The sequence below is a fragment of the Sapajus apella genome, unplaced genomic scaffold, assembly GCF_009761245.1.
Source record: "Sapajus apella isolate SASKATOON/1434 unplaced genomic scaffold, GSC_monkey_1.0 scaffold22, whole genome shotgun sequence".
In the NCBI taxonomy this organism is placed as follows: Eukaryota; Metazoa; Chordata; class Mammalia; order Primates; family Cebidae; genus Sapajus; species Sapajus apella.
Genome location: NW_022436962.1, coordinates 514,480 through 530,388, shown reverse-complemented (window position 1 = coordinate 530,388; position 15,909 = coordinate 514,480). Strand labels below are relative to the sequence as shown.

Sequence of the window (15,909 nt, the reverse complement as noted above, 5' to 3'; positions counted from 1 at the left end):
AACTCTGGGACATAAATGTTTTCATATATTTGAAGAACTGTCTTATACTCAAAAGTGATTAGATTGTTTATGGCCAAGCAAAATAATTATGCATGAACGATGAAAGTTTCAGGAAGATCAGTGTGGGTTTGGTATAAAAACTTGCCAATATTCAGACATGTCTGTAGGAAGAAAGCAGTTCGTAGTTTTGGAAGGTTCGAGCAGAGGTCAGAGGACCACTTGGCTAGAATGGAGGATTTCTTTGACATTTATGAGGACGAGGTTCTAGATTTTTATGAATCCCCAGTTTTTCAAAAACAATTTACATGTCCTGTGCTTTCTTTTATGCTAAAATTTCCATGAACGTTCTTTTCTTTCTGATGAGTATTCTCATCAGTTAATAGTCTTTTGAACATTACAACAGCTTTGTCTCACTTGAGCAGTTCCATAGGAGCTAAGATCATTTTGTTTAAAATATTTCACGTTATTTTTTTAGTTGGTTAATTTGTTTATTCCATAAATTCAAGCCACCACATCAATATTATGGCCAATAGGAATTCATGTTTTTATACTTTTTCCACTTTCTAGGAGGAACAAGGATTGGTTTAATGCTGAGTGCTATTTTTCCACAAGGAAAGCCCCCCATCCCTTTTTTTTTTCCTGTGATGGAGTCTCACCCTGTCTCCCAGGCTGGAGTGCAATGGGGTGATCATGGCTCACTGTAGCCTCTGCCTCCTGGGTTCAAGTGATTCTCCTGCCTCAGCCCCATGAGTAGCTAGGACTATAGGCGCCCACCACCACGTTTGCCTAATTTTTGTATTTTTAGTGGAGATGGAAAAATACAAAAATTTTGGGGTTTCACCATGTTGGCCAGGTTCATCTTGAACTCTTAATCTCAGATGATCCACCTACCTTGGCCTCCCAAAGTGCTGGGATTACAGGCATGAGCCACCAGGCACTGCCAGAAAGCCTGTTTTTATGCTTTTACAGGAGTTACTGAGGACTTAGAAATGTTGGATGTTGATGTTATTTAGTCAGTTAGGAATTCTAAGTAGTTAAGAGGTCGATCTTGCATAACCAAATTTCTGTTTTGTTAAGTGTCAGCAAAATGACTGTTTCATAGATCTTTAAGTCACTTGAGAATGCTTTGCAACGGTTACTCTATTAATGCCATGGGTGATGGGTTGGTCTACAACTGATTGGATGGTTGGCCCAGAATTATCTTGTCTCTTTCTAGCCTTTAGAAGCTGTGGTTCTGTAAGTAACTCTGCCAGCTTTTTGTTACAGACAGAAATCAGTTGGGGCTTGCTTTTTTCTGGGGAAATATTAACTATTGTCTAGTGAATAAAATACTAGTGGTCAAACAATATTAGGGGTTTGAATTCGAACTCTGGTATACCTGTCTTTGTTAGATAGATACTCAAATATTTGTATAGTAATTAAGTATACATGTATGTATATTATTTATATATAGTATATATATATTACATAAATATATAAAGGAATTACTGTGGAAACTAGTAAAACTGGATTGTATTTCTCATCTTAGTATTGCCATTACCAGCTTTATGACCATCGGCAATTCATTTAAGTTCTATGGGCCTTAGTTTCTTCATGTAACGATATCTAACTGTGGGCTTTACCATGATAACTAAAATAAGAAAATAAACCCCTTGCTTGATATGTAGAATATAGTACATCCCAATAAATAAATGTGCTTCCTCTCTGCTCTACATCTTTCCTTTCTTCTTTTTCTTCTCTGTAGAGCCCTGTTCGTTCATGTATGCATTTATGTGCGTACGTCTTATTTTCTTATCATCTGTTCACGCAATTCAATCCCAGACTTAAAATAAGAACTCTACTTGCCAACTATGGAGCAACAGAGTTTTGAGATACTTTTTGAAGTCTTGCTTATCAGAAAGCCCTTAAACTGCTGGGATTTATGTGGGAAATAACTATATTTCAATGAAGGGTTTTTTTTCCATATATGTTTTTGTATAACAATTTCATCTGAACATTTTATTACTGCTAGGCGAACCGTGGAACTTCTCACACAGAACTGGGATCTCTCAAAGAAACTCAGGATTCCGGCAATAAGTCGTCTTCAAAAGATGCACAATGTTGACATTGTTCTTCAAGTTCTTAAATCACGAGGAATTGAATTAAGTGATGAGCATGGTAAAAACTGAGTAGAGCTAAAACTTATTCTCCTCACTGAATATTGATATGTGCATATATTATGCTAATGGACAACCTTTTCTTTATAGGAAATACAATTCTGTCTAAGGATATTGTGGATAGGCACAGAGAAAAAACTCTCGGGTTGCTTTGGAAAATAGCGTTTGCTTTTCAGGTATTATATATTTGGTACATCTTGCACTTTTTATCAATTTTGAATACTGATTTAAAAAACAATTTGAATCTAATAACAAATAACAACAATAAGTATCATTTAATAATGTTTATTTTGCCCCAGGAACTGAGATATATGCTTTATACATATATATATTTAATTCTAATCTTCACCACACACCTGCAAAGTAGGTGTTAAGTCTACCTCTCAGATGAGGAAACTGAAACTACAGTTTACATCATTGATAAATCCCATGTGGCCCCAAATCTCATGTTCTTAACCACTGAACATTTTATCACTTCAGTGTGGATGGTATTTGCCTTTGGAAAAAAAAGAAGTGTTTTGTACTAAAATATCCATTTCAGGCACTTTATTTTCTTTGATTTTTTAACTTTCTGGTTTAAAAAATCTTCCACACTTTCTCTAAAAAGATGATAATTACTTTTGTTTCTGTGGGTCAAAAATAATATGTGGAAAATATAAAGGCATTTATCTTTTTTCGTGTTTGTTTTAGGTGAATATTTCTCTTAATTTAGATCAATTAAAGGAAGAAATAGCCTTTCTAAAACACACAAAGAGTATAAAGAAAACAATATGTCTACTATCATGCCATTCTGATGCTCTTACTAATAAGAAAAAAGGCAAAAGGGATAGTGGTTCCTTTGAACAATATGGTGAAAACATAAAATTATTGATGGATTGGGTAAACGCCGTTTGTGCCTTCTATAATAAAAAGGTATGTTTCTTCGTTTTTGTTTAGCCCAATATTTAATAAATTTTGGTAAAAATCAGTTAAACAATGCATAAAGTCTTTTATTCAATTTCTTTGTTCATCTGTGTAAGCAAACTTTTCCTCAAATGAAAAAATGTGTTGTATACTATATTTCATCTAATCTGTCACTAATTGTATGATACATGATAATTTTATCACTAAGAAAAATATGCCTTAGATGGAAGTCTTAGTCGAAGATGCTTGCGTAGAACTGGGACAGAAAAGGATCGTATCATTATGTAGGTCAATTCAAATAAGCCCACATGCAGAAAGGGACAACCAAGAACTTACCACTAGATAGAGGAAGAAAAACAAAATTTGCATCTTTCTATAATCATTTGTTAGGTTGATACTGTATTTCTGTATGAAGTATACTTCTTAATGTAAATATGTGAAAAAAATTTGCCCTAAACACATGGATAAACTATCTGGTAACAAATAAAAAACAGAAGGTGATACAGGGTATGTGTAGCAAAATATGGTAAACTTTGCAATATGGTTATACTTTGAAGAAGTTATTAGTAGAAAAAATGTTAAAACATATGGATAATCTTTTATGTTTTAACTAAATACTGGAGAGACAAAGTTGATCGTCGGTATTAATTCATTCCACATTTGGAACTTGCATGCTAGCTAAAATTTCTTTTTGATGCCAAAAATAGTAGTTACAGCATTTTGTGGTCATTGATTGACATGTGTGAATGCCTAGGTACTGATTTCCAGTTGATGTCAAACAAGGTGGTGCTGTGTCTTTTTGTTTCAGCTCTTGCACTGTAAACAAGTGTCCTTTTTGGAACCTGTTTAGCATTGTGCTTTTTTGCATCTTTTGTGCTTGTTATTGGTGATTTCCTTGTTTAAAATGGCCTTCAAGTGTAATAATTAAGTCCTGTCTAGTGTTCTTAGGAGAAGACTGTGATGTGCCTTTATACAGAAAATATATGCGTTAAATAATTTTAATGCAGGCATGAATTATAGGTCTGTTGGCCACGAGTTTAATGTTATTGAATCAGAAACACACATAAAACAAGGTTATGTGAGGATTGGTTGTTAAACATGTTATAACTAGAGGTTCACAGGACACTATCTCTGTATTTCCCCTCTCATTGCTGATTGTTGTAATTTCCTAAGACTACCAGAGCAACTTACTACAAACTACATGGCTTAAAGTAGAAATTTATTATGTCACAGTTCCAGAGGTTAGAAGTCTGAAATCAAGGTGTTGGATGTGCCATGCTCTCACATAAGGTTCTAGGGGAGAGTCTGTTTTACTTCTTTCTCTTAAATGTTAGAGGTTACCAGTCAAACTTGCCATTTCTTGCCTTGTAGATTTGTCACTTCAGTCTCTTCCTCTATCATTCACAGGTATTCTGCAAACCATTGTATCTATATTACTTTCTAAATGCAGTTAATTGTTTTTCTGGTATTTTCAATCAGGTGGAGAATTTTACGGTGTCTTTCTCAGATGGCCGTGTGTTATGTTACCTGATCCACCATTACCATCCTTGCTATATGCCATTTGACGCTATATGTCAGCGTACTACTCAAACTGTGGAATGTACGCAAACTGGTTCAGTGGTATTAAATTCATCATCTGAATCTGATGAAAGTTCTCTGGATATGTCTCTTAAAGCATTTGATCAGGGTTAGTCCCTTTTTGTTAATTAACTTTTCTGATTCTTTGCCGTGTCTGATTTTGGGCTACAAATATCTAATTTCTCTTTTCCTCCTGCGTAATAGAAAATACTTCAGAACTATACAAAGAGCTCCTAGAAAATGAAAAGAAAAATTTTCATTTGGTTAGGTCTGCAGTTACAGACCTTGGTGGAATACCTGCTATGATTAATCATTCAGATATGTCAAATACAATTCCAGATGAAAAGGTAAGTAAAAGAAGAGTTTCTTAATTAATAATTCAATAATAAATCTCAGAAGATGATAGTACTGAATTCTCTGTTGACATTCTGTTTTTATCTTTTGTGGTTTTAATTTTAGGTGGTTATTACCTATTTGTCATTTCTTTGTGCAAGGCTTTTGGATCTTCGTAAAGAAATAAGAGCTGCTCGACTCATACAAACAACGTGGAGAAAATATAAACTAAAAACAGATCTCAAACGCCATCAGGTACTCCTAGAATATGAAACCAATATAGTGTGAATTATACTTTATAAGATATCAGTTGGTTGATTTTTTGACATGATTTTACATTTTACTGATGTATGACGTCATTAAGATATATTTAATAATTGTGTATATATATTTTGGGTTGGGGAAGTATGAGTATTTCTGCCTAATTGCTAATATTCTTTTCATCTGATATGTCTTTCAGTCTCTGTCCACCTCTTCACTTAGTCTGTTCCGGGGGAAGACGAATAACTTAATCTGCTTTTTAAATTTGTGAGGAATACGTAGGGATGCTTGACTCAGCCCTTCCTTCCCTCTTACTGGAATCTAACCTGCCTCTAGAGAGCAGGAGCTTTCCATTAATTTTTTATTCTGTACTCTGTGAGGCTTGACCTCAAGTAGTGCTGCCTGGGCCTGGGCATCAAGTGGCTGATTTTGTGATTTAATTAGTAAGCTTATTTTGTTTGCCATGAAGCTGTCTTCCAGTTTATCCTTTATTAGTTTTGAAAGTGGTATTTTGGTTTCTACTATTAATTTTTCAAAATGCTAAGATCTGGGCATAAGAATAGAGTTGTCATTTATTGTTTCCCTTTGTGACCCCGATAGTGCAAAAATTTTCTTAATGTGAAAAAAGTTTTCTTAAGTTCTGCGAAAATTGTTACTTTTAATAATCTAAGAAATGCTCTCCTTGATCAAGTTGAACAAATATTTCAATCGTTTTGTCTCCCTATTCCATCTACTAATTAGCACTATATTTATTTTTTGGAAAACTTAAAAAAAAAAAAGCAGCTGTGCCTAATAAAATTTATCATAAATATGTTCCATCCTATATTCCTTCTCAAGTATGAAATATGCATCTGTGATACAATTCTTGGTAGCTGTGTAAAACAGCTAAATTTTGGCAACTTTTAAACAGAATATATGTTTTTTCATGCCACATCAGACTTGGAATTAAGAGTAATTGAAATAATTTGCTTTTGCCCTACTCAGAGTCTTCATTGTAATGTTTGGGAAACAGGCAGTATCTTAACACTCACAAATGGTCTTTTCTGCTACTCCATATGCTCTGTGCCCTATAATGCCCCTCAACTCAGGATCTGCCTCCCTGCCTACATATCACTTGGAGAATAACTTCCTGAAAACTTTCCTAAAACAATTCCCCTAGGAGCTTCCAACAGTTCTAGTGGAATTGTTTTAGGAAAGATTTCAGGAAAGGGCCTCTCCTGGCCAGTCCTCAAGCTTATTTGATTCACCCTTTGTATATTGCATCAAATGAGAGTTTTAGAATTACAAGAGATAGATACATATGCATTCTGCTTTTATTTTCTGCTCAAGATAGCCTTCGATTAATTAGATTTTTTTTTCTTTTGGAGACAAGGTCTCACTCTGTTACCCAGGCAGGAGCGCAATAGCACCATCTCAGCTCACTTCAAATTTTGCCTCCTGGGTTCACGTAATTCTTGTGCCTCAGCCTCCTGAGGAACTGGGATTATAGGTGCATGCCACCACACCCAGCTACTTTTTTTTTGTTGTTTTGTTTTTGTTTTTGTTTTTGTTTTTTTTTGAGACAGGGTTTCACTGCATTGCTTAAGCTGGTCTTGAACTTCTGGCCTCAAGTGATCTGCCTGACTTTGTCTCCCACCATGCTGCGATTATATGCATGGCCACTGCACCTGGCCTTAATCAGACATTAACTGTAGAATTTTCTTAGCTTTTTGCTGGTGACATTCCTTTTCTTGATTTCTTTAATGCAAGTAGTAGAAGTTTTCATTTTTTGAAGGACTAAATTAAGAGAAATTTCTAGACTTATGGTTAAACTTCTTGGACCCAGTCAGACCACTACTTCTCTCCTTTCTCTTGGTGACCATACGCCCTCTTTTATACAGTTACCTCACATCCAATTATATCTTTCCATTTTCTATTTAGAACACTAAGCAGCAGGCTCCCTGTGTTATTACAAGCTACTAAACATATAAACATTAACTTGAGATAGCTATTTTTCAGGTTTTGTATTTTGCTTTTATGTTATTATACTTTACATAAATCTGTTAATAATGGAGTGGCTGAAACTGACACAGAAACTTTGGCAGGTAGCTAAAATTACCTGATGAACTATTTAAGCATCCCCTGGTACATTACAGCTCTCTCTTTTTCCTGTCAACCAATAGCCATAAACTTCAAAGCAAAAGAAGTCCTAGAATTTGGCCCTATATATATGAGGCAAGATAAAAGAAATAAGCTGGCACCTAACTGACTCAACAACAGTATGATTAAAAAGGTTTAGTGACCACAGGCATGGAAACCTTTATCATCAGTATATGTAAATTTTCAAATAGTTGCTAAATTTGGTAATATATTTGCCTCTTCTAATTTCTTTGTTTTTCATCTTTAACTTCTCTAATGACATATAAATTTGTATTTTAGTACTATAAAGATGATGTAAAAACCGAGTTAAGTTACAATTTACTTGAGCCTGTTTTGTCCATGAATGCCCTGACCCTTGCAGCTTTTGACTCAAATGTGATATACTTCTGAAGTGCAACATTTGAAGTTTTTATTTATTTATTTATTCTAATAGAGGTGTGCTTTTAACTTGAGCCTCTACAGCCTAAAGGCCATAGGTTTCACAGGGGCATTTACAATGGTGTTAGATGACTTAATCAGCTTGTTATATATGTGATACCCCAGCCCAATTTTAGAATCATTTACTCTTTCTCCCTATAGGAATGATCCAATATATAGCCCTTACCATTGTCTACTATTTGTGTTTCAATCTGTTGGTCACCTTTTTTGTATGTAAGAATAAGTTTGATTATTTCCATAACTGTTATTAATAACAGTTTGATTGTGTTCTCGTATTGTACAATTTTCATGCACAGATAACATCCACTGATTGTCATTAATTAATAATTGGAATTATAGCTAATCTCTGTGTAGAGCCTACCCTTGCATGGTGGACTGTCTCAGCAACACAAAAAATTGCCAGACATGCCTGCCCTAAGTTGTTCCTTTCCACCAGAGGAAATAATTCATTTCTAGTCTCCAATTCCAGTGAAGTAAAGTGATAAATCTAGTGTTGGACAGTATAGCAAAGTAACTTTAAAGCCAAACTTACTGGTTCAAATCCTGGCTGTATTCCCAATAAACTAACAAGCTACTTCACTCATTGCCTTAGTTTTCTACTGATCATAAGAGTAGCATTTGTCCATTTGCTTCTTATGTTGGTTGTTGTGAGATTTAAATGGGTTATTCATGAAGTGTTCAGAATGGTGCTGGACATAGAATATGTTATTATTTATAACAATTTATTATCAGAAGTAACAAATAGAGATGTGGGAGGTACTGCCCTCTAATGTAACTGGGGAGCTGGTTCCTCTTTGACCATGAGTGTTGGGCATCTCAGATACCACTCCTCATAACCCAAACTATACTCTTTCCCTTGAACCTCTATGGCCTAAGGCCATAATGTATTCTGTGCTAAAGGAGGAGGTATTTTGTTTCTCCCCTTTAGTGTTTTGCTTTGTTCAAATTGTTAGAATTCTCTAACATTTTTTTTTTTTTCATACAATCCACCCCTTTACTAAAAGTCAGTCATGAATTCAGTGGACCCAAATCTGGGAAACATACCACATTACACTTCAAATGGCCTTTATTTTGATTCCTGAGAATCTGTGATAGATCAAACCTGTATGGTCTTTATCTTAGACTATTTCTTAGGAATCTTTATTTCATCATGCAAATATATCTCCAAGCCAACCTATTAGCCCTTCCGACATGTCTAGAATTATCAGTACTCCAAAGATGAACACAGTAAGTGTGGGGGTGTTTTATTTCCAGGATGAATTTGATTGATGTTTGACACATAATTATCTTACAAAGAATAATTTAAGGTTTTAACTGAGTGTTTAATTTACATTTGCTGACTTTTTTTTTTTTTTAGGAGAGAGATAAAGCTGCAAGAATTATTCAATCAGCTGTAATCAATTTCCTAAGAAAACAAAGATTGAGAAAAAAACTTAATGCAGCACTTATCATTCAGAAATATTGGCGGAGAGTCTTAGCACAGAAAAAATTATTAATGTTAAAAAAAGAAAAGCTGGAAAGAGTTCAAAATAAAGCAGCATCACTTATTCAGGTATAGTATCCTGGACTAATTTTTTAATTTAAAAAATTTTAATGACTTTTTTTAAGAAGGCAAAATGTGATAAAGTTTTCAATGATTATATTTTAGTAATCTTTAATACTTAATTTAATGAATATTTAGTGCCTGAAAAACTCTTATGGTGTTCTGCAGAAGGCTGAAACATAACTGAAATGCATTTGCTCTGAAAAAGCAAACATTCTAATTCTATACCTCTTGCTGTCTTCTTTGTTGCATCTTCTACTCTATGGAACGTGCTGGCATACTCAACCATTCTGCTTTGTATATCCACATAACCAACCAGGTTCTCTTTTTATCTCTGCCATGAGTCCTGGAAAATGGACAACTGTACTCATTTTTCTCTCTAATCCACTTGGTTGGCATGTAAAGTGCTTATACTTAGTCTGTAGAATACTTATTTTTTTTTTAGGAAAAAATATGTCATATAGACTTTAGATAATAGATATTTTATATCTATGTAAGTTAGTTTTTCACATTAAATGATATTTTAATAACATTAGGTGAATTATTTAAATTTACTATTTGTAAATACCATTGAAGCTTCACTCCATAAATGTATCTATTTTATAAATTTGAAAGTTTTTTATCTGGCTATCATTATTGATAAATGAGAGGTTCTCTGACTTAAATAATTGTCCTTTTGAACCTTTTTAAAAATGTAAAATGCTACACGTAGAAAATTGTCCAAAATAAAAATATAGGGCCTAATGATTTTTCCCAAAATGAATACCAATGTAAAACCACCTAGGCCAAGAAATTGCCAGTGTAGCAAAAGGCATTTTTCAATTAACTCTCCCATTCCAGCTCATTTACCATTATGCTAATCATGCCATTTTCCTGTGTTTTCTTTAAACACTATAATTTAGTTTTGCTTACTTTTTGAATTGTTATAGATGGGTTCAAACCACATAAATTCTTTCATATGACATCATTACATACATTTTTGAGATTTATCAGTGTTGTTGAGTATAGGTGTAGTTTAATTTTTTTTATTTAGCATTCTGCACTATGTTTGATCTGTTCTATTGCTGATGAACATTTGGCTTTCCAGTTTTGAGCTCTTATGATTAAAGGCTTTATGAACATATCTTTTGGTTTGAAATGTATCCATCTGTTCAATTGTACTAGGAATACAGTTCTATACAGGCATACCTCGTTTTATTGCTCTTTGTATTATTGTGCTTTGCAGCTGTTGAGTGTTTTACGAATTGAAGGTTTGTGGCAATCCTGTGTTAAGCAAGTCTATCAACACGTTTTCCAACAGGATATGCTCACTTTGTGTTTTTGTCATATTTTGGTAATTCTCACAATATTTCAAACTTTTTCATTAATACTACATCTATTATGGTAACATGAGGTATGAGGTTAATGATCATTGATAGAAAGTTTGAGTGGTCTAGATAGAAGATGAAACCAGCCACAACATTCCCATAAGCCAAAGCCTAATCCAGAGAAGGCCCTAACTCTATTCATTTCTACAAAGGCTGACCGAAGTAAGGAAGCTACAAAAATTTTGAAGCTAGCAGAGAATGGTTCCTGAGGTTTAAGAAAATAAGCTGTCCTCATAACATAAAAGTGCAAGTTAAGCAGCAAGTGCAAATATAGAAGCTGCAGCAAGTTATCCAGAAGATCTAGCTAAGATCATTAATAAAAGTGGCTACACTAAAGATTTTCGGTCTAGACAAAATAAACTTCTATTAAAAAAGATGCCATCTAGGAAGGAGAAATGAATTTCTAGCTTCAAAGACTCAAAGGAGTGGTTTACTCTCTTGTTAGGGGTTAATGCAACTGATGACTTGAAGTTGAAGCCAATGGTTGTTTATCCTTCTGAAAAATCCTAGGACCCTTAAGAATTAGGCTAACTATACTCTGACTGTATACTGTAAATGGAACAACAAAGCCTGGATGACAACACATTTGTTTATAGCAAGGTTTACTGAATATTCTAAGTCCATTGTTGAGGCCTACTACTCAGAAAAGAAGATTCCTATTAAAATATTACTGTTCATTGACAGTGCACCTGGTCATGGACAGGGACATGGACAAGGAGAGGACTGTTGTTTTCATGCCTGCTAACACAACATCCATTCTGCAGTCCATGGATAAAAATTAATTTGACTTTTAAGTCTTACTATTTAAAAAATACATTTTTGTAAGGCTATGGCTGCAATATATGGTGATTCCTTTGATGGATCTGGATAAAGTAAATTGAAAACCTTCTGGAAAGGATTCATCATTTTAGGTGACATCAAAAAGTTTAATGATTCATAGGAGGAGGTCAAAATATCATCATTAACAGGAGTTTGGAACAAGTTGATTCCAACCAATTTTTATGGATAACTTTGATGGGTTAAAGATTTCACTGGAGTAAGTAACTGCAGATTTAGTAGAAATAGCTAGAGAACTAGAATTCAAAGTGGTACCTGAAGATGTGACTGAATTGCAGCAATTTGAACAGCTGAGGAGTTGCTTCTTACAGAGGAGCAAAGAAAGTGGTTTCTTGAAATGAGATCTATTCCTGGTAGCCATACTTGGTATGGTAGCTCATTCCTATAATCTCATCAACTTGTGAGGCTGAGGTAGGGGGAATGGCTTGAGGCTAGGAGTTTGAAAATAGCCTGGGCAATAAAGCGAGACTCCACTTAAAAATCAACATAAGCTAGGCATGATGGTTCACGCCTGTAATCCCAAGCACTCTTGGAGGCCAAGGCAAGCATATCATGTGAGGTCAGGAGTTCAAGACCAGCCTGGCCAACATGGAGAAACCCCATCTCTACTAAAAGTACAGAAATTAGCGAGGTGTGGGGGCACATTCCTGTAATTTCAACTTCTCGGGAGGCTGAGGTAGGAGAATCGCTTGAATCCAGGAGGCGGAGATTACAGTGAGCTGAGATCACATCATTGCACTACAGCCTGGGCGACAGAGCAACACTCCATCTAAAAATAAAAAAAGTAAATAAAATAAAATAATTAGCTAAGTGTGGTGGCACACGCCTATAGTCCCAGCTACTCAGAAGGTTGAGGTGGGAGGACCCTGGGAGTTCAAGGCAGCAGTGAGCCATAATTTCACCACTGTACTCCAGCCTGGGTGACACAGTGAGACCCCGACTGTTAAATGTGTGTGTGTGTGTACATTTTGTAAAATTTATAACAGTATATAAATTTAGTTGATAAAGCAGCAATAGAATTTGAGAGGATTGACCCCAATTTTAAAAGAATCCCTACTATGAGTAAAATGCTAGTCAGTGGCATTTCATGCTATGAAGCAAAATTCAAAATTTTCTGAATAAGGAGTCAGTCAATGCAGCAAACTTTATTGTCTTATTCTTAAAAAATTGCCAAAGCTACCTTCAATAACCATCATTCTGATTAGTCAGCAGCCATCAACACTGAGGTAAGGCCCTTTACTACCAAAAAGATTCCAATTTGCCGAAGGCTCACATGGTTCTTAGCATTTTTAGCAGTTTAGTAGTTTTAAATTTAGGTATGTACATTGCAGTTTTTTACACATAATGCTTTTGTACACTTAATAGACTATAGTATAGTGTAAAGATGACTTCTGTATGCATTGGGAAACTAAAAAATTTGTGTGACTCACTCACTTTTTTATAATATTTGCTTTATTGTGGTGGTGTGGAAATGAACCTGCAATATCTTCAAGGTATGCCTGTATACATTTCAACTTTCATATACACTGCCCCAGAGTTTTTTAAAGTACTTGTAAGGATTTAAAACCCACCAGTTGTTTATGACCATTCATATAACTTCATGTCTACCTTAACATTTGGAAATTGTCTTTTTCATTTTAGCCATTCTGGTGATTGTGTAGTAGTATTTAGAGTAGTTTAATTTGAATTTTCTTTATTAATGATGTTGAACAACTTTTCCATTTTGGAAATCTTTTGTGAAGTATTATTTTGAGCATCTTTTAAAACTGTTTTTGTTTGCCTTCATGTGTGTTTATAAAAGAACTTTATATTATGATTGTTATTAGGCCTCTATTTGATATGTGTGTTATATCTTCTCCCAGGCTATACCTTACTGTTTTAAATCTTACTAATGAAATTTCTTTATTTTATGGTTAGTATTTTTTTGTGTATCATTTAAGGAGTGTTTCTTTATCTTAAAGCCTTGTAGATGTACTCCTGTGTTATACTCTGCAAGCATTAATGTTTTGTCTTTCTCATTTTGATCTCACTTAAAATTTATTTTTTAGATGATTTGTTTTCTGAGGACATTTAAAAAGTATATATGGATATCCGGTTGTTTCAGCATGTTTTACTGAAATGACCATCCTTGCCCTGTTGCTATGCTACCTTCAGTATACATGATATATTCTCTTTTTTCTTCTACTTTTAAATTCCAGGGGTATGTGAACAGATATGTTACATGAGTAAATTGCATGTCACTGAGCCTTAGTGTGCAAATGATACTGTCACCCAGGGAGTGAGCAGAGTACTTGATAGATAGTCTTCGATCCCACACTTTCCTCTGACTCTCCCCCTTCAAGCAGTCCCAGTGTCTATTGTTCCCATCTTTGTGTTCATATGTATTCACTGTTTAGCTCCCAGTCATAAGTGAGAATATGTGATATTTCTTTTTCTCTTTCTGTTATTTCACTTAGGATAACAGCCTCCAGCTGCATGCACATTACTGCAAATGACATAATTTCTTTTTTAATGGCCGCGTAGTATTCCATCATGCTTAAATTTCCTTTTTTGAAAACTTTACTTTTAGGTTTGGGTACATGTGGAGGTTTGTTATGTGAACCTCCAAAATTTGAGACAGGTCTCAATTAATTTAGAAAGTTTATTTTGCCAAAGTTGAGGATGTGGACTTATGACACTGCATCAGGAAGTCCTGACATGTGCCCAAGGTGGTCCGGGCACAGCTTGATTTTATACATTTTAGGGAGACGTGAGACATCAATCAATATATGTAAGAAGTACATGGGTTCAGTCTGGAAAGTCAGGACAAATTGAAGCAAAGGCAGGAAGACCCAAAGTGGGAGGTGGCTTCCAGGTCACAGATAGGTGAGAGACAAACAGTTGCATTGTTTTGAATTTCTGATTAGCCTTTCCAAAGGAGGCATCAGATACGCATTTACCTCCGTGAGCACAGGGATAACTGAATAGAATGGGAGGCAGGTTTGCCCTAAGCAGTTTCCAGCTAGAGTTTTTCTTTTAGCTTACTGGTTTTGGGGGGGACCAGTTTATTTTCCTTTCACAGTTATATAGGTAGACTTGTGTCATGGGGTTTGTCGTACAGATTATTTTGTTAGCCAAGTATTAAGCCAAGTATTAGCCAAGTATCCATTAATTATTCTTCGTGATCCTCTCCCTCCTACCACCCACATGGATGGAGCTGGAGGCCATTGCCCTTAGCAAACCAGTAGAGGAACAGAAAACCACCCTCCAGTAGGCCCCAGTGTGTGTTGTTTCCTTCTATGTGTCCATGTGTTCTCATCATTTAGCTCCCACTTATAAGTAAGAAAAATGTACAGTATTTGGTTTTCTGTTCCTGTGTTAGTTTGCTAAGGATAATGGCCTCCAGCTCCATCCATGTCCCTGCAGAGGTCATGAACTCATTCTTTTTTTACGGCTCCATAATATTCCATGGTGTGTATATGCCACATTTTCTTTATCTTGTCTGTCATTGGTGGACATTTAGGTTTATTCTATGTCATTGCTTTTGTGAATATTGCTGCAGTGAACATCATGCTTGCTTCTTTATGACAGAACAATTTATATTCCTTTGGGCAAATACTCATTAATGGGATTGCTGGGTTGAATGGTATTTCTGATTTTAGGTCTTTGAGGAATCACCACACTGTCTTCCAAAATGGTTGAATTAATTTAGACTCCCAACAACAGTGTATAAGCACTCCTTTTTTTCTACAACCTCACCAGCATCTCATCTTTTGACTTTTTCATAGTAGCCATTATGACTCATGTGAGATGGTGTCACATTGTGGTTTTGATTTGCATTTCTAATGATCAATTATGTTGACCTTTTTTCATGTGATTGTTGGCTGTATGTATGTCTCCATGGTGTGTATGTGCCACATTTTCTTTATCTAGTCCACTGTTGATGGATGTCTTGGTTGATTCCATGTCATTGCTATTACGAATAGTTCTGTAATGAACATATGAATCCATGTGTCTTTTTGGTGGAATGATTTCTTTTCCTTTGGGGATATACCCAGTAGTGGGATTGCTGGATCAAATGGAAGTTCTGTTTTAAGTTCTTTGAGAAATCTCTAAATTGATTTTCACAGTGACTGAACTAATTTACATTTCCACCAGCATCGTATAAGTGTTCTCTTTTCTCTGTAACCTTGCCAGCATCTGTTTTTTGACTTTCGAATAATACCCATTCTGACTGGGGTGAGAGGGTATCTGATTTGCATTTTTCTGATGTTTACTGATGATGAATATTTTTTCATAGATTTGTTGGCCATATATGTGTCTTCTTCTTTTGAAAAGTGTCCATGTCCTTTGCCCATTTTTAATGGGGCTTTTT

At 35.1% G+C, this 15,909-nt stretch overlaps 1 protein-coding gene across 2 annotated transcripts in view; it reads left to right on the top strand.

Moving 5' to 3' along the window:
* Positions 1-15,909, top strand: part of ASPM (assembly factor for spindle microtubules) — a 62,468-nt gene that overhangs the window by 15,416 nt on the left and 31,143 nt on the right. The window contains exons 11-17 of one of the 2 annotated variants that reach the window (XM_032288614.1): positions 2,012-2,157; positions 2,247-2,332; positions 2,847-3,068; positions 4,539-4,746; positions 4,842-4,984; positions 5,097-5,225; positions 9,166-9,360. In XM_032288614.1, the coding sequence (XP_032144505.1) occupies positions 2,012-2,157; positions 2,247-2,332; positions 2,847-3,068; positions 4,539-4,746; positions 4,842-4,984; positions 5,097-5,225; positions 9,166-9,360 (1,129 nt within the window). The remainder of the gene's footprint in view (positions 1-2,011; positions 2,158-2,246; positions 2,333-2,846; positions 3,069-4,538; positions 4,747-4,841; positions 4,985-5,096; positions 5,226-9,165; positions 9,361-15,909) is intronic. The other variant, XM_032288615.1, reaches the window with a different exon arrangement.